Source organism: Corticium candelabrum, chromosome 9, assembly GCF_963422355.1.
Source record: "Corticium candelabrum chromosome 9, ooCorCand1.1, whole genome shotgun sequence".
Classification (NCBI taxonomy): Eukaryota; Metazoa; Porifera; class Homoscleromorpha; order Homosclerophorida; family Plakinidae; genus Corticium; species Corticium candelabrum.
The window spans coordinates 374398-393750 of NC_085093.1; the positions used below are offsets into that span (position 1 = coordinate 374398).

Genomic DNA, 19353 nt, shown 5'->3' on the forward strand with positions numbered 1-19353 from the left:
GGTTCTAAGAGCTGTAGATAAACTAGATATTAATTAATGAAACTATGGATCAGACGTGCAAATGCCATCATGTGAAAGATCCCAATTGCAATAGCACGTACTACACTAGAGGAATACAATACATACGCATACATACTTATATCTAAGTGCCTAAGGACTATTTAGCTTACCCATGAACGAGCATTCAGCATATCATTCCTTACAATGAACACACTGGATCATACCTTAATTAAAAAGAGCAAAAACAAAAAACAGAAATGTCACATTCAATTTCCATCATAGTCACAGTTTCAATGTGATTTGTAATTTCAAAAAATTAATTAAGCAATTCTCTCCCCTACTTCAAAACCCTAAAAATATCTCTCATAACATGACTGGCATTACAGCTGATCCGACTGAAGTAAAGCATAGGTATCTAGAGGTTGCCATAACAAACCATACAGACACAAACATTAGCTGTAAAGCACTGGCACTGTATTCATTTACTGACCTTACTTAAAGTAGACATGTATTAATCAATTAAACTGCACCACTGCTATTAACTAATAACAAACTTTTGGTCATGTAACAACCCTCTAGTTCATAGCCCAGTTTACGATAGTAGTTTCTTGTCCCAACACCTAGACAGCTGCAAGTAAGGCACTGGTAGTAGCAACTAACTGCAAATGTACTAACCTGATATCACAGCAATTTTGTTTGAACCATGTTCTTCGAGAGCTATTCTTTCTGCCTCTTCCATCAGTAACATTCCAAAACCCTGACGACAGCAAGATACCTATTAGTTCATCTATTTGCTGATTTTCATCAGTAGTAATGGTTCTCCAGTAGCACCTGATGTTGAAACTTGACAGGATCACGTGTACTTACTGGAACAACGCTGCCATATCTTCACATTCGGTTAAGAATATTAATACAAGCATTCCTGTATCAGAAATAACTGTTTCACTATATTAATTAACATGCAGGTGAGCGCACGTGCTAAGCTTCCTATAGTATGTTAATTAATTAAGTCTGACCTACATTAATTATCACATATTCATTCATTCACTAAAAGTTACATCTTCATGGATACACATGCAGCTCTCTGACAATTGAGCAACGTCCTTTCAATTCTGATCTAAAGGTTTGGTCAGAACATTTTCGAAGCCTCAATAATCCAACCAGAATGTCTAAACATAACCATCATACATTATCGCAACATATTATACACCAAACTCCACCTTGTTCTGGATCTTCATATGACAAAAACGTTTCCCAGCCTCCATTAGCAGTGTAATCTCTTCTTATCAACTCAATTTCATAAGGTTTCACTTTATGGTGAATTTCCTGAATCCCAACCTCTCTTGTTCTCACATCACGACACTTTATAAAGTAAATAACAAAATGTTCGTCAAATACAAAAGCTATATATATATATATATATATATAAACTACAAAAACAAAAAGAGAATACTACTACATGAGAATCTAGGTGTTTAAGCTTACCTGAGTTCCAAAGTCTTTCATTCTGGCAAGAGCCAACTCTCTCAGATTACCATGCTCAACTCCTGATGTCACAAGAGGCATGGGAATGTCTCTGCATCAAATACATGTAGTTGTATAACATACTGTCTTCCATGATACACTAATTATCAGATACCTTTGCACTCTGTACACTCTTGTCCATGGTGGCACCAGAGCAAGTATCCGCGCAACCAAATCAACGAGAACATCTGGAGGATAACTCTTGTATCTTCCTGTCTTCCACAATTCATAAAGACCTACAGACATCAACATTAAATAACTTGGCATTGTTGTCCTTATCGTGATCTTCTCTACCAGTTCCTCTAATAACCAAAGTTGGATAAACTTTTAGGCCATCAGCACGAAACGCAGGATTTTCAAAGAATTCCTGTAACAGCCAAGTTAGTATAATATACATTCTACTCACTGAGTTAGCAAGAATGGATACAATAAATCCTTCAATGTCTCTTTCAAATCCAACATTTGGAAGATCAGGCATCAAGTGAGAAACGACCTACCAGATGGCAATGTCAAACGCAGAGAATTCAAATCAACATAATTATTACTTTAAATCCTGCATCTTTAGACAACTGAAAAGACTCACAAACAGCACGAACTGTGTGGCCTCTGCCACAAAAATAAAATTTACAATAGATAGCAGACAGTTTTTAATACCACAACATCACACCTATTAGTGTCTCTTGCTACATCTTCATACACACTCTGTACTCCAATCTCCAAGCGAGTGCATCCATAGCTTAACATCGAACTGTATATAATACAAGTTCACCGTGAAAACAGAAACATGAGCAACTGTTTGCTCATATTATAGAGAAAAGATTTCACCTGAGATGCTTCTTTAAACAATAATCTGGTCGAGTTTCAATTGTTATCCCAATGCATTTTGTCTTGCTTCTTTCAGAATAGCTACACACACAACAGCAAATCTGTATAACAAATATTATACCTACACTTAGCGCAGCTTATACCAGTGCACACAACAACTACACACAATTGCAATAGTGCTTACTAGCACATGTTTTCAAATATATCCAAAAATCAATAAAAACTGTACATAAGTAGCTCATAAAGTACAGTAGCTCTCTAGCAAAATGACAAACCGAAAGCGGACTGTTCTTTACCTTCACTAAACAACCACATTTGCTAATTGAATGTTCATTCAACAGTGCTAACTGTGTTCTACAATTCATGTCTGTCAGATCAGTGATCAAACAGTGTATATATTGTTGAATACAACTCTGCAGCTGATGGCTCACACCTCGCTATTCCAAGCTCAAATTACTATTATTCAATAGTTTCAACTACCTTCAAGCTAGTTTCCTCTAGCCTTTTAAAACGTCACAATCGTTGCGGTACACCTATGTAGATACAGACATCTAGTAGCATTTGTACAAGTACTTTCTTAAACCCATGCATACTCATTAGTATACCAAAACAAACTCTTTGGCATGTCACTTGCTATTTCTACCCCAATCACTAAATTTATATCCATCTATGCCCACAATAAATATCTTTGTTACATTGAACGCATGCCATCCTTAGTGTGAAGACAACAGTGTCCAATTGACTTTACAGCAAGTTAGAAAACACTCCAAAATTAGATCCTAAAGACCCACCAAATACCGTATCATGTTACCAAACTTACAGCTTACAACAAGATGGGTACTGTTTCAGTCAACTTACTTGACTGCTTCATCTACAGAGCAACTTGTATGTCCTGACAAAGCATCATGAAGATTCCTAATGAAATAGTCTCTATAGTCGTCGGGTAGGCACATAAATGTTCCTCCCATCACAATAAATTCCACCTTGTCAACATTATGTCCAATTTGCTTCAACTATAAAAATAAATAAGCACTACCGAACTTGTCAGCAGGCAGTCTTGCCCATTTCATTACCTGTTCTAATCTGTGCTTGGTCTGAACGTAAGGATTATATCTTGCTCTGATGGCTCGCATAGATGTTGGCTAGACATGCTTGTGTACAATTTAAACAATTTAAACCAGACATATATGACAAACAAACTTCATATCCTGTGTATGACTGCGTAGAATATTCAAAGTCTGAGTCAGGCCCACCAGGACAGTAGCTACATATAATCCACAAATGCAGCAACATAGAACAGCAATGGCAGCTCTGTCCAAGGTTTCTTACACGCAGATGTTTCCAGTCATGTTAATGTGAGGACATCGATGAGGTTTACACATAACAGCAACCACGGCGATCTAATAACAAAACTAAGAAAGCAACGGAACTTTCTTATTAATCAGGAAGTTACCCCTGATGCTGTTCGTACAGGTTTAGCCTTCAACTTAGGTACCAGTGCACTCTTATAAGCAGGCGGTACAGCAGCTATGATATCTACCAATCTGGGCTGAGATGACAAGCCGTATTTACTTGACATTTGAGTTTTCAATCTGAATAAAAAAACAACATGCCACGTATAATTCACACTTGACAGCATGCAACAGACTACATGCAATTGCACAAAAACAGATTTTTCAGATGTCAAAGAACTGAAAAACAGACATGGTAGCCATTATTAATTAAGTGTCAGACACTTTTGACTTTTGTCTAGACTTAACATATACTGTACGCCCAAAATCATTAAACCTATTCCATTTAAGTAACTTAAAGTGCTAACAAAGATGTTGCACCCCCTCCCAATACTAAATGGCAAGTGCTCTTAAAGTAATTGGAAACAGTGCGTTTTATGTCTAACTAAAAGAAATTAACTAAAGTAACAATCATAGCTACTTAATTAATGTAATTACCTTTAGCAGTTATAGGATACCACCAATGGTGCCATTGTTTAATCTTAAAACAACAATGTTATCAAAATAAAATCCACTCCAACCACTAAGGCAAAATACAGTTACCATAATGAAGTTTGCTTCCTCCTACACTGATGCTTACTAGTACAGTAAAGACAAACCACAGTTTGTAATGTTTTGATTGGCCTTTGTTTTGCAAACTTCGTACACACAACAAATCATGTGATCACATTGTTATTTCAGTCATTTTGCAGACTTGTGATACCGTATTTCTTCAAATTGAACTACATGTCATAATATTTCAATGTTGTCGTATGGTGCCTTTTCTTGGAGCATGTCATACTATTTGAAGACAACCACTGTAAGACTAAAAGATACTGCAGAGGCAATTCCAAAAGGCAGGGAACTACCTAGCCTCGAACTTCCAGACTACACAGCGCGCGAACTCTAGTCTGAACTAGAATGGTAGGTACTAACATGACTTTGGAAATAGCCTTCTAAGCCAATCAGCGTCTTAGATCCGGAATGTTGGCTCTAAATTCTGATTGGTTTAGCGGTAATTGGCTATGCTAAGTGCAATAATGCTGATTGTGCGTGTGAAATCCTCCTGGCGGCTAAATTTAAGTGCACGCAAGAGCCTGAATGATGACTCTGGCACGCACGCATCTTAGTGTTATTTTCAGCTCCAGTTCTTCAATCTTTTCAAGCTTGCGGTGACAGGACATGCACAGCAACATCACTAGATAAGCTACAAGATCACTTTGCTCCTGTGGTGGCTCCAGATGTCTACTCCCAAATTGCAGCTTCTTCAGATTATAACCCACAATCTTTCTTGAATTCATACAAATCATCTGACGGTGATATAATCTTAAAACCATTTCCTGAAGAAGTCATGTGGAAAGAACTTTGTAACCTTGATGTTCACAAAGCGTGTGGTTCGGATAGTATTCCCTTGAAATACATCAAGTTCGCAGCTGATGTAATAGCATCACCTATTACCAAAATTTTCAACAAGTCACTAGAATCTGCTACACATCCAGATGATTGGAAAAGAGGCAGTGTGTCACCGATTCACAAAGGCGGCTCTCCTCTTGATGCCAACAACTATCGTCCTATTACTCTCCTACCCATCATCTCCAAAGTCATGAAGCGTCTGGTGCGACGTCAAATTGCAGTCGTATATTCTCGAAAACAATCTTCTAAGTTGCTTCCAGAGTGCATTTCGACCAAATCACTCCAATGAGGATGTATTAGTCAAATCTGCTGACGACTGGTTATCAGCCATGTATAACAAATGCCTAAATGTGTGTACATACCTTGATGTCAGAAAGGCATTCGACTGTGTCGATCATCAGATTTTGTTGACTAAACTATGTTGCCTAGGCGTTGAGAGATCTTCCTTAAACTGGTTTTCCAGTTTTCTTCAAGGTAGATATCAAAGAGTTTCGACAAAGGTGCATAAATCCACGTGGTTTCCATGTATGCGAGGTGTCCCACAAGGCTCTGTGTTAGGGCCCTTGCTCTTTTTGCTTTACATAAATGACCTACCAAATGTTGTCACAAATGGTTCCATCAATATATTTGCTGATGACACTTGTCTCTACACGTCTGAATATTGCATATCAGACACTATCTCTAGCGTCAACAAGAATTTGGACCGAGTTCATGCATGGTTCAAGGATAACAACATGGAGCTGAACCTCTCTGAAACAAAATCTATGATCATTGGATGTTCTCGACTCAGACACAGGTATATTGAAAAATCATCCTTTTGGATGATTAATGATCAGCCTGTGGAAATTGTCTCAAAGTATAAATACCTGGGAGTAATCATAGACAAAAACTTGAACTGGAAAGATCACATTGACTATATTGCTTCCAGAGTCAGTCAACGACTTGCTATTTTGAGATGTTGTAGAGAATTCCTTCCTCAGTCTTCAAGAGTTCTCTTCTACAAGTCATGTATTCGTCCTGTAATGGAATATTCATCTGTGGCTTGAAGCAACTGTTGTCAGACTGTTCTTAAAAGGCTTGAATCACTCGAGGGATATGCAGCAAGACTAATTACAAATTCTAAGCCTAGAACTAAAACACAGCCACTACTAAATGAATTGCATCTACCTCGATTAAAAGATCGACTAGAATACTTTCAGGCTGTCTTGACATATAGATGTATACACAATTTGGCACTGGGATACATGCGTAACATCTTTACTTTCCGATCGTCTCTATGTTCTTGTGTGACTAGAAACAGTAAAAGCCTGTTACTGCCAACACTGAGAACCAACTTTATCGGAAGAGAACTTTTACTATAGAGGAAGTCAACTTTGGAACAATTTGCCAGCTATAATTAAAACATACACTACTTTACTGACCTTCAAAAGAACTTAAAACTCTTTTACTCGTAAGCTAGCTTAGTTCTAGTTTATGTTTGTCCATGTAGTATTTAGTATGTGTTAGCTGAGCACTATGGTAGATCAATTTTTTGATTGAATAGTCTCCCTAATAAAACTAAACTAAACTAAACTAAACCATCACCTTTGACAACTGGTCAAACAATAGTCTCGCTAGTTGAGCGACTAGACTAGCTAACGTTCTGCCGCAGAATCAAAGAGTCGTCATTTCATGCCGTCCACCAAGATATCGCTGCAAACACGACAGACGTCTCTTCTTTATTTGTGAGATCTCATGGCCATCTACAAATGGTATGCTTGCATAATGCGAAAGCACGGTATCTTTTCATCTCATTATTGAACTCAGTAAAACAATCCTGGGCTGTTAGACTATCATTTAGCATTGCTTTTTGATAAGTACTCCCGAAATTATTTTAGTATCGTTTTGGTCCAGACTAGAGTTCGCGCTCTTTGCATGCTCTCTGGTCTGGAAGATCGAGGCTAGGAACTACCATGTGCAGCACCCAATATTTTACCTGTGACATCTGTGGTCGTGTATGTGGATCACGTGGCACAGAAAAAGCCATAACTGAGATTTGTCAAGATCAACAACTTGGTCCATCATATGGTTTCAACAGGCTGTCACGTGGAGCAGCTCGTGTAGCCAAATACCAGTCAGATAAAGATGATGTCTATCATTATTAGTAGCAGATCACCAGTAGCACGTGTCCGAGTGTAGCTCTACTCAAGCATGTCATTGTAACGTTATAAAGGTGTCCTATTGCATTGGAGCATGTCCTACTATTTAATTAAGAATGTTGTTCAGTTCAAAGATACATACGTAGAGTCTACTAGACCAGAGAAATGAGAAAAAACACAACTCTTGACATTCAAATCAAACATATCACATTTAGGCGTGAGTATGGATTCATTGGGAAGAGGAAGCATGAATCCAATCATGATCGACTGAAGAATGGTTTCGAAGAAGCTATGACAAGGGCTAAGGACATGAAGCTTAAAATATTTACAAAGAGTAGGGCAGTCGGTTAATTATTTAGTGAGAGGTCTATCTATATTAACTGTAGATAAAAAGTTGCATGTAGGAAAGTGTTTAACTGTATATATATATTGTAGTTTGTGCTGTCTGTTGTAGCTGGTGTATTATTTTGTAAACTGTTAGCTTTACGTCTTATGTCCTAGTTGTTTTTATGTTTGCCCCAAGAGGGAACTGTACCTTTTAGGTGCAAAATAACTAAACCATTCATTCATTTATTCATTAACTTGTTTACCCATATACACACATTACATATTTTTTTCGCTAACCTTTATTTTACTACTGCTTAAATTAATTTGTCGTTCAAAATATAATAATTATTAAAATAATTTAACTGCATGAGAAAGTATTCAACTGACCCAATGTGATATGATATGATGTGATATATTTCTGTCGCACCTAAAAAGGTACAGTTCTCTCTTGGGGCAAACATAAAAACAACTAAGACATAAGACGTACAGCTAACAGACTACAAAATACACCAAAATGTAGCAGCAACATCTGCTTTAATTAAATAAATCTATAGAAACCAATTGCCATGGTCACGTACCTGTTCAAATTTACATCTTTACCCTGCTCGTGTGCTTCAATAAGCTGGCGAATGATATCTGATACTGTCCTTGCCATCAGTTCTTCACGCGAAGCTCCACCAGCTAGCAAAAATCCATTACGCCAGACTACAAAACGGTGAGAAACTTCTAACGGTTTTTCTTTGGCTTGCCCATCTTCCAAGTGTCCACATGCAGCTGCGTTAACGTACGTTAGCGCACACCTACTCGCAGCCCCTCTTAACGCGCGCGTGAAGAGCAGAGATGGGTGACAGTTTTATCTTACACACTCTTCTGCATTCTGATTCTAGTTAATAAACCCATCATTGTTGATTATAAATGCAACAAATCATTGCAACAGTGTAAAAATATTGTTGTCTGTAAGACTGCACCAACATGTGATATACAGGTATACCCATGCAGTTCAGAGACAAGAAGTTTGAGTGTGTGTGTGGGTGCGTGTATCTTCTTTACATTTCATTTTCAATAATCCAAATTCTGAGTCATAGACTGACCGGAAAATCAAGCTGTCAAATACTTCAACTAAGTCAACATCTCTGTCAATATCCTCACCCCTCCCATAGCGGGCCAGTGCAAGTTAACCACTGTATACAGATGCGATAAATATTAGAGAAGCTGAGCAGCCTCCAAGTTCTCTTTCACTATGGTGTCCAGTACTACATTAAATACGATGTGAATATTTGAGGTGTCTGTAGCTGTCGTGAAGTGACAATACAAGACTTTGTTTGGGTTCTGATTCAAGCTGCGAAACTCGTCCTCAATAAACTGAGCAGCACAATCAACATCTCTATCAGGTCCTGAAACAAAGTAAACAGTCAATCAGTTCTCAACCATTACCAGCCTAAACTACACACAATTCACTATACAGTAACGTTGAGTTGAATACAAAAAAGATAGTTTTAGTTCCACAACAAACAATAGCACATAAACAAAGACACAAAGCAGGTAGAAATCCAACAGTCTTGCCTGTGTAAGCTGGCAAGTATAACCGTAGATGTCGATCAGAGTGCAGCAATTTCTCACAAAATAAATCGTACTTGTTCAGGAATAATATCTGCAAACCATGCAAGAGTGACCTGTCAACACTTAGGTACACACACAATCCGTCTGCAGCAGCCAACGTACCATAGACGTTTTCATGAAAAATCGATTGTTGCAAATGGCTCTAAACAAAGTCCAACTCTCCTGAAGTCGATTCTACAGCCAACAAATACAAGAAACTGCACCAATACTGCAGTATGTGCTACTTACTGTCGCTCCATCTTCAAACAGAGTCATATCATATCCACTCAGTGCACATACAAACAATACTGCCTTCACATCATCGAAACACTACAAACAGAAAACTTTTCAAGACTTTAGACATGTCTTCACTACGCCATGAAAACTCATTACTTGACTAACTTAAGCCTGGTTCACAATACACCTTGCGTCGTTTCGTGTCAAAAGGAGGCCGTTTCGGACGCGACATGCTGGAATAGGAAAAATCCTATTCAACACGTCGCATCGCGTCACGTCTGAAACAGCCTCCTTTGATGCCAGACGATGCAACGCGAGGTATATTGTGAACCAGGCTTTAGGCAGACTGATGATAACCTATTAACTATTTTTAGTCCTTCAATTTCTTCATTTCATTAGTAGAGCTCATTGTCCCTATTATACTAAAATCATCAGACTGACAGCCACGTTGTGCCATCTAATTAGGTACCTCCCATTGTTAGACATACTTCCTTTTACCTACCTGCTGGGCAGTGTGCCAGCATAACAAATGAACTGAAATCTAGTAGTTGCATACCTGAATCCACTTCCGTCTTTCAGATCTCTGGCCACCAACATCATACATCCTGTAACAAATACCTACATGTCCCAGCTCTGGACGGTTTCTGTGTCAACCCTACTTGTATGTAACATCTCCCACTCTGAAGTTTGTCTCTATGATGCCTGTCGTCCGAACACGAGCCCTTAGAACATCATCGACATTAGGTGTAAAATTAGTAGACAATATCCTGACCATGTTATCAAAGAAACTACAACAAGAGACATCAATCACTACAAGCATATGCAACTACACATCGATGACCACCGTACTATTTAGCAGAATCATTGAGCTGATATTCGTGAGCTCTTGCAACACACGTTCGAACACCTCCATCTGACCACAGACATCGCAGTGACTCTGCAACCTCTGGTTTCATTATACCGTCTGGATAGTACGGTTCCAGTGAAGCTAAAACTCTCTCAGCATGTTCCTGCAAAACAAAGCCCATGCACACATTAATTAATCAAACATGAAACTAGCAAAGCAAATCGTAAGTGATCCAATAAAACGGTGAGGTTTGAATATTCCTGAATCTATATTTAGAATCTTCAAGCTGTTGGTTGTGTATCTCTGTCTGTATTTAATAAATTTGATTACACCATGATGGTGCTGATAGTACAGAATAGACTACTACTTCACAATGTCGTGCTCATTATTACTACAGCTGTTAGTCTACTAATTATCCCTCATACTGTTTACTGTCCACAACCCTACCATAAAAAGCAACTAACTTTACCACGCTTGCTAAATTCTGATTCCATGTGGCTGACTCCATCTTGAAGACTGAGTGCCATACAGTTATAGAGCATGTGTTTTAAAGAGTCACACCACCATCAGTTTGCATACATATTACAATCAACCATAAACTAATAATGCACAATCTATTTAGTGTCCGACGATCTCCCTAGGTTGCCATATCATATGGTATCAGTCAGTGCTCTGAAAACCACAGTCGTGCACCTACATCATGATCACTAAAGCAGAGACTAAGAAGTCTTTGTTGCCATGCATGTTGTTAGAACACAGTGATTGATGGACATTCAGCCCATCATACACAACACAACAACAAGGGCTGGTGCATGACAATCTAGTGAATAAATGTACCCTATTTCTGGGCATTTAGCTGCATGCTGCTTTAAGCCAGGGATTACCAGTGTGCCGATATAGGTATACCGACATGCTGGAGAAAGAGAGTTGATTTGACCAACCCTCCCTATAGACTGGACCTATAGATCTATGCTGCATCCGTTCTTAGATATTGATTGAACTAACATAAATAAACACTAAGGCGTATACTTTTCTCATCTAGATGTAGTATATGATCAACCCTACAATGCTTGATTTCTCTGTCTTCATCCTCCTCTTCTTCATTGTCTTCCTTTCTTCCTTATCTGTCAACCCTGTATGTTCTTCTGCTTGTTCAAACCTAATCCTGTACGCACTGACGAGACACTCCACATTCCCTGACGACTTTCGTTTTGTTTCACCAAACTCGTCATACATGCGTAGTACCGCTAGCACATTCGATTGTGTATGATCTTCTGCCACACTACAAAGATCCATCTTGATATCTTCTGGCTGTTCGACTTTTCTCTTTCCTAGCTGGGCTTCGGGGAGGGGGAGATGCATTCTCTAGGTCAACAAATCGAATTACAGTATGTGCGCAGTAGAATTACCACGCATGTGTAATTGCTTCTTCGCCATTACCAGCACTCCCTCTCACTATACCAGCATGTCGGTATCGTTACCAGAGTCCGACAAGCAAGTTTCTGGTAATCCTCGTTTATACTGGCATGCAGCTAAATGCACAGAAATATGGTAAATCAACAATGAAATGTACAGTATATAACAGTAAATATTTGTTTAGAATTGACATTATTTTTGTTAACTGTTTTACTAAACCAAAAGTACAGTCACCCTACCCCTATAACGATAACCTCTATAGCGATATTACCTTTATTACGATAGAAGCTGCTGAAACCAAAATTTCCCGATACCGTACAATACAAAACTTTACCTCTATAACGATATTTTTATAACAATATTACCCCTATTCCGATTTCTGCCGCTGGAACGAAACGCGTCTGTAGTAGTTGTATAATGATATTCATTGATATTAATGTGCTAAAAGTGCGCACAGTACTGCGAGGCACTTAAAAAACGCGAGCTGCGCATGTGCATTGCAACAAACATGGAGTCAAGTGCTGCTACGGGGGATGCAGAAGACCCAGAAGACACATAGACCCTCCTGTAATCACTGTTTGAGATGCCCGTTGCCATATTCAAGCCATTTCCACTTTCCTATCTCAGAACCTAGACTATACTAAAGAACAAGGAACTTCTGCAGGCAGCTGATGGAATCAAGTCTTCATTAGACAGAATGGTTACTTCTGTTCATCATCAACAAGCGACCTTGGACCAGTGGATCGATGACTAGTGTACTGTAATTAATTAGGCTAAACAGTTGGAACATTTAAATGTCACTAAGTATAGTTTAAAGTAAGAACTTGTGCACAGACAGTGGTTCAGATTGCATTACCTTTATAACAATATTACCCTTATCACGATATGTTAGCGTGAAACGAAGATATCGTTATAGGGGTAGGGTGACTGTAATATAAAAATAAGCTTCCTCGTGTCTCACAAAGACTTCATTATTACCATGTAAATATCAATAAAATTAAATTAATGTACTGTGCCCGCATCCTAGGTACAATATGTGCATGCAATGTGGTGTGGTTAACACTGTATGTATTAATGTAACCCTGTAAATCAATAAATTTTCGTAAGCTTTTTAATTTCATAAATTGCAAGAATTTACTAACTTAAATCGCTTACTAACTTTGTGGCCCAAATATCCATGCGGATGCACATACAACATTGTCTAAACAAATTGGCTTTTGCAAGCCAAGAAATCAGAGACATAATATTGAGAATGCAGTAGGTACGACGGCAGACCTAGCTGGATGTTGGTTATGCCTCTTCACTTCTTCGCACATGTTCAAGACACATGAGAGAAGTTTACGAACATTTATTGATTTACAGTATGTATGTATAAAGGTATTTATAATTATGAATAAAATTTGGTTTTGGTGCACCATTTAGTAAAACTGCAAGTCTGTAGAGATGTTCCAGGTTAAGACAACAGTTTGCTCTAACTTCTCCCCATAAATATTGAATAGAATCAGATTATCACATAAATTTACTTCCCTAATTAACACTACACAGTCCAGTGTATTTTGTATTTATTTCGTTGGTTTCAATATAAAGTAATCATAATAAATAGTTGTTTAAGCGCAATGCATAATCATCAGTAAGACTTCCATCACTGACACAGGTGTGCAAAACCTCCACTGGTAATAGCCGATGCTAATTTCATAAAGAATAGTGAAAGTCATTGTTATGTTTGCTACCTAAACAGTTTCCTTATATTTATAATGGTGACATCCTGGGGTTTAAAGCAAACCCTGAATACATTCAAGTCCAAAAGCATACAAACCCATACACTTTGGTCGCAACTAAGTTTCAAAATGCATGGCAAATTGCATACTAAAATATCAGTACAACTGACGTATCAATGGTGTAGCCATTCGCTGTGCATGGATGTCAATAATACTGTCAACGTTAAGTGTCCACATATTCAAACTAGAAACATACTACAAACAATTAAAATATCAATGTAAAATCTACATTAATACGACGTTTTGTTGAAGATCTAGAGTTTGGTTACAGTTCAAAGTATGATGCACTGTCCACAAAATAGATAACATGGAACTGCCACGGTTAATAAAGTGTGTAAACTAACACTTATGTGACTTAATTAATTAAACAAAAACTACACAATCTAATGCCAAATGTTGCAATTCGTAAAGGCAAGTCTTGAAGTCTGCATTTTTTAAACAAAATCTGTTAAGAAATCATTCAATAAATAGCATTAAGGACACTGCTCGAAGATTGGCAGAAGACTAGAGTTAGGAAGACACCACTCAGTCAACACCTATACCTACATCAGACAAGAGACTGAATTATCACCATCTACCCAGCCTATCCTCAGAATGTGCTACCAACACCTGCCTATCCCTTCTCATCAAGCCTACTCTAATACAAAGTTGCAGGCAAACCTCACAAAACAACTAGAAACACCATTCTACAACTACCTGCACCGCACCATTAACCACACACCTTCATTTAACTAACTCGTAAATGCTACAGAAATGTTGTCTATGTCACCCCACCTTGTACGGGAAAACTCACCTTATTGCTCGAATTTCCGATCGAGATTCTCAGTGTGCCCATACCGTTCAACACTACCTTCATTGAGCTCAACAAATTGTCACTGATGGTCATCTGCAGGCAAAAAAAGCCGCTGAAGCAGGTGATTATCATCTCAGGACCCTCCCAGCTGCAGTCATTACATTCGTCACAAAGACGGCGAAAAAGCGAGCAACGACGAAACACACACAGAGTGACAACAAAATACCCGATAGCCTTCTAGTTCGTCCTTAGTAAAGCCATCTCCGTGAATAATCTTCATCTGCTTGACAACAGTGCTCTTTCCTGACTCGCCAGCACCTAAACGACACCGCACACATACAGAACTAGACACTAACTATTATCGCAGACGCTCTACCTAACAAGAGAATCTTGATTGTACGGTCTTGCTCCCTTCTGCCTCGCTGCAGTTCACGATCGATGGCCTCCGAGTGTGCCTTCGCCTTGCGCTCGTCTTGAGTCAAGCTCATGCACGAGCCCATTGTCTTCGCCAAACCCTGATGTTACACTTGAACTTCAAAAGGAAAAATATCCAGAGGCTCGACTGATGATCGACCGAATATGGAGATCATTGATGTCAACTATCTCTGAGGTTGAGGTCGCGATTTCGAACACCTGCATGTTTCTACGTCGTTGAGAAGCTGGAAGACTGTGTCTCGTCGTTGATTCATTTCAGGCAGGCAGCTTGAATTACGCAAACGCGCGGAACACGTGTCTCATTGATTGTGCAGTGTTTTGACTTAGATTCTAGAGGACCGTGCATTTCGTAGGCTAGGAAGATGGGGAGGCGTTCGACGGCGACGACGAAGAGCGGAAAGTACATGAATCCGACCGACCAAGCTCGTAAGTTTGGCAATGACGTCAAATTGGACAAGTGATACGATTGTGACGTCTCTATCTAATACTCGAATGCATCTGCAGGGAAAGAGGCGAGAAGAAGAGAACTGAAAAAGGTGTAGCATATGGTTATAGGCAAGCAGATGATTGTACAGAAATTATTTGTCACTGTTTGTATTGAATTAATATTAATAAATTATTATTTATTGTATTACTTATTAATAAATTAAATTTTATTGTGTTATTAGTTTTACTAATTATTAAAAAAGTATTGTATTATTACTTTCTGCTATCTAATAAATTGTTAATAAATTATTAATAAATTAGTTTCTATTACTTAATAATAATTTGTTATTTATTGTATTATTGGTTTGTATTGTTTATTAATTATTAATTTGTTTATTTTTGCGTTTGTTATATTTTTGACTTTTGGTAATTTTTGCTTGATGGCTTAGAACAAGAAGCAACGTCAGCTTGTCAGAGATGCTGTACTGCGCAGCAAGAATGTCAGAGAGCTTTGCAGTGATCTAGACAAACTAGAGGAAATGGGTACTGTACTTGCTGGTGATCTAGTGTGTGTGTGTGTGTGTGTGTGTGTGTGTGTGTGTGTGTGTGTGTGTGTGTGTGTGTGTGTGTGTGTGTGTGTGTGTGTGTGTGTGTGTGTGTGTGCCAGTAAATATTTTTTGAAATGAGTGATGAAACTGAGTTTGTAGGTTACGTCATTAATGAATTGTGAGGCTCCATACTGTTGGCTTGAAGTTTGTGTAGATTAGTTCAAATTGAAACTAGCTCAGAGTGCTAATCTGCGACATACATAACCACAGCTATTTTGTAGTAAACTACTTTTCTTCTCTATGGCATTGCTATTGTCATGTGTGCTATTGTGATGCCAATCAGAACTTAGTCACTTGCAGACATAATGTTGGAATACTGTACTCTTTGTAGACCTGTGGAAGTATAGAATTGAGAGTTTTGATTGCACGTACAGTGATGCTGTGATGATTGATCTCAGAACTGCTCACCTATAGTATACCACTGGCTTCATGTTGTTTGGTATCATCACATTCTTCAATAGCCAGATCAGCTTCCCGAAACAACAATATCCCATCATGAGACAAGTATATATGCTTCATTAGGTTTGTGTGTTCTTGCTGGGTGTGTGTTAGCTTAGAATGGCTGTAATAATGTTTGTGTGGGGAGGTCTCTTGTAAGGTATTGTTGTGAGTTTATGCTGTTGCCAGGTGTTGTTTGCTATTTTCATATAGCTAAACGTGATAGTGTAATATTGTTATGTGATACTGTTGCAGAGCTTGGTCTCAGAGAGTCAGAGGTGTCTAATGAGAAGGCGGTCAAAGAAAAAAAGAAACGGACGTCTGACACATTGTTAAAAATCTTGAAATTCTATGTATGTCATTGTGTTATCCGAATGCACTTTCGAGTGCTTATGAGTGAACACTGAATTTCTTGATGATTTCTATCACAGGAGAAGAATGATAGACATCAATATGTCGAAGCAAAGAAGTTAGCTCAATGAGAGTAGCATTTCTGTGATGTACCAACAGTATGATCCCTGTGACAGATTATATGAAGACTCTGAAAACAAACGGAGAAAGTTACGAGAAGAGGTTTTTAAACCATATGGTGAGTCGCCTTTTCAAAATATTCTTCTGGTGATGTCTAAGTTAATGTATTTGTCATTGTACTATGTAGGCTCCACAGGTCAGCAGGTGAGGTTCGTCTTATGCAACATCCTGTGCAACATATTGGATTGTTTTCTTGCTTAGGAATTAGAAGCGATCTGTTTGCCTGATATTCCACTTCCTCCTGGTACACACGACATGTTGTTTAATGGGGTCATGCTTATTTAATTCATTGCTTTTGTTGGTGTGTAGAAACTCCTGGGACAACACTAGCTCCCAGTGATATTCCGCTTCCTGAAGAACACAAACCTGAGTGAGCACACACACATCAATTTTAGTGATTTATGGAATAGTGATATCATGAAGTCAATCTAGGCCTTTACCAGCTGGTCTGACTCCACCAGGTCCACCTCCAGGACCTATCCCAGAGAGAGCTAGAAGAATTCCCGATTCCCTTCAGCCAGAACTACCAGACAGTGACCATACTCCAAAAGGAATCTTGAAGCAGCAAAGTCATGAATATGATTCCCAGTCGTCAAGTGGTAGTGATAGCGGAAACAGCAGTGATGAAGAGGAAGAGAAGAGTGGAGAGCCTCAACCGAAGAGGTCAGTACGGTTTGCTCCCGATGAGAATGAAACATCAAAGACACCAACTACCTCAGAGGTCACTACCAATGCCAGTGGTCCAGATAAACTCGAGGCAGTAAAGACCGGAACTCCTACAGATATACAACCTACTCCAGCTCTACCAATGGCACAGCATTTCCAATCGACAATGCCATACCCACCAATGTTGCCTCCTAGTGTCATCTCTAATCCACCAGTCATGCCACTACAGTTCAGACCTCCACCTCCGGTCAGTCTCCAATATCTTTGTATGAATAGTTTGTCTAGCTCGGTTCAATATCTTTGTCTTCCCCCTCTTTCCCAAATGAACATGCATGCATTATATGTATTGAGTAAGTGGGTTATGATAGTTACGAAGACAGTGACTGTGTGATGTATTCATACAAACGATTGCTTTCTTGTCTACTGATATTCTCTTCCATGTCATTGTCATGTGTGTTGTTCTTGTTGTTAAATCATGACTCTGCATTTCTAGTAATTCTACAACTAGTCTACTCTGTGATGTAAACAGTAAAGGAAGACTACATGAGTTGTATGTGTGGTTTCTGTCTGTCATAATTGATTAATGCTTTGGCATGAAAAGGCAACTTGTCTGACTGTTGTCTTATTACTTCATTGCCAATTGGTGATGTCAATTATGTGGAGTCAGCTGTATGTAGGAGGAATCTGTTTTTTTGGGTAATGTAGACTGGTAAGGAGTAGATCGATTTTACAGGAAAGACTTTGTGGTTACCTAACTCTATGACCTCTTGAACTGGTACAGAATTCAGTCGCCACCACTAGTAAATCAGGCTATTCAATCACATTAGTGTGTCTAGGGATTCTAATAACTGTAAAACTCAGTAACTTGATTCTCCTCGTTTCCCTTGATGTAATAGAATTTGGTGACCACATGAGGAGAGTTGCCTGCACATACTTATTTTATAGCATTAGAAGCTACTTCAAAGAATTATTACAGGGTACATTTGGTATTGGCTTTACTTTTAACTTTCCAATATGCTGTGTTATCGTTACTACATTGGTCTTGCAGAGAGATATGTTTCCTCCTCCTCCTCCTCCCCCTCCTGGACCACTGCAATTCATGCCTGGTCAACCACCACCTCACCTACCACATATGGGAATACCACCACCAATGCCACCATCATTCGGTCGAGGTATCCAACCACCTCCACCTCCCCCAGGTAATTAGAGACAGATAATATGTTATTCTCTGTGTTTGAAGTTTATGTGTTTGACAACTGTACGTACATTTGTAGTTTTCTCAACTAAAATAAAAATGTGTTTTCAGGAGTAACAGCACAACAACCTATACATACATCTCAACCGAGTGCTGTGCTGAGTGCACCGCCAGTTCTGACTGGATCTTCATCGTATGATTCTGGTGGAAAAGATGGTGCGACAATATCTGCTGAACCTCAACTAAGGAACACTCAAGCAGAGGTTACAAAATTTATGCCTACATCTCTAAGAATTAGAAGAGATCAACCGAGACTGTCAAAGCCGAGGCCGAAGGCCATGCCTATTCGACCGATGAAGACTGGAGAAGGACAAAAGGCAGCAGTCAGTTCCGTTACCAAAGATGATGCTTATACTCAATTTATGAAGGAAATGGAAGGACTTATGTAACATGGGTACATGCAAGTCCTGTAGGAGTAACTTCCGTCATTCTTATTTGTGTCATGTAGTTTGTGCTACACAGGGCTGCTTAATTAAGGAATCCCTAAAAATAAAAAAATAGTGACCAGACTCCTACTGTGTAAGCTATTTCTTTGTCCATAGGGACTGATTACTGATACAGATCAAGTTGCATCTGGATAGTGGTACAGGTAACAGCAAGCAACGTG

General features: G+C 38.8%; 3 protein-coding genes across 5 annotated transcripts; 1 reads left to right on the forward strand and 2 right to left on the reverse strand.

The window, feature by feature from the left end:
* Positions 1-266: 266 nt before the first annotated feature.
* LOC134184187 (elongator complex protein 3) lies at positions 267-8522 on the reverse strand. The gene is made up of 20 exons (XM_062651811.1): positions 8449-8522; positions 8296-8398; positions 3803-3941; positions 3679-3749; positions 3550-3613; positions 3423-3491; positions 3208-3362; positions 2350-2430; positions 2192-2272; positions 2070-2130; positions 1952-2017; positions 1819-1891; positions 1640-1760; positions 1486-1576; positions 1221-1362; positions 1073-1169; positions 832-886; positions 676-757; positions 491-620; positions 267-415 (listed from the first exon to the last, which is right to left on the reverse strand). Exons 1-19 carry the CDS (start codon positions 8468-8470, stop codon positions 520-522), a joined length of 1674 nt encoding a protein of 557 aa, XP_062507795.1. The 5' UTR covers positions 8471-8522; the 3' UTR covers positions 267-415; positions 491-519.
* Positions 8523-8719: 197 nt separating this feature from the next.
* On the reverse strand, positions 8720-14990 carry LOC134184825 (guanine nucleotide-binding protein G(o) subunit alpha-like). 2 transcript variants are annotated; one of them, XM_062652579.1, is made up of 10 exons: positions 14764-14990; positions 14614-14705; positions 14388-14480; positions 10403-10563; positions 10213-10341; positions 10110-10158; positions 9566-9646; positions 9440-9511; positions 9281-9368; positions 8720-9111 (listed from the first exon to the last, which is right to left on the reverse strand). In XM_062652579.1, exons 1-10 carry the CDS (start codon positions 14885-14887, stop codon positions 8921-8923), a joined length of 1080 nt encoding a protein of 359 aa, XP_062508563.1. In that variant the 5' UTR covers positions 14888-14990; the 3' UTR covers positions 8720-8920. The 2 variants fall into 2 exon arrangements, with proteins under 2 accessions (XP_062508563.1, XP_062508564.1); XM_062652580.1 differs by having other exon boundaries at positions 14769-14829.
* On the forward strand, positions 14976-19255 carry LOC134184823 (WW domain-binding protein 11-like). Of its 2 annotated transcripts, none has more exons than XM_062652575.1 (13): positions 14976-15081; positions 15137-15248; positions 15327-15358; positions 15698-15791; positions 16550-16647; positions 16726-16763; positions 16822-16883; positions 16953-16969; positions 17027-17069; positions 17135-17195; positions 17258-17738; positions 18540-18690; positions 18798-19255. In XM_062652575.1, exons 2-13 carry the CDS (start codon positions 15185-15187, stop codon positions 19133-19135), a joined length of 1479 nt encoding a protein of 492 aa, XP_062508559.1. In that variant the 5' UTR covers positions 14976-15081; positions 15137-15184; the 3' UTR covers positions 19136-19255. The 2 variants fall into 2 exon arrangements, with proteins under 2 accessions (XP_062508559.1, XP_062508560.1); XM_062652576.1 differs by having other exon boundaries at positions 14991-15081; positions 15150-15248.
* Positions 19256-19353: the final 98 nt, after the last annotated feature.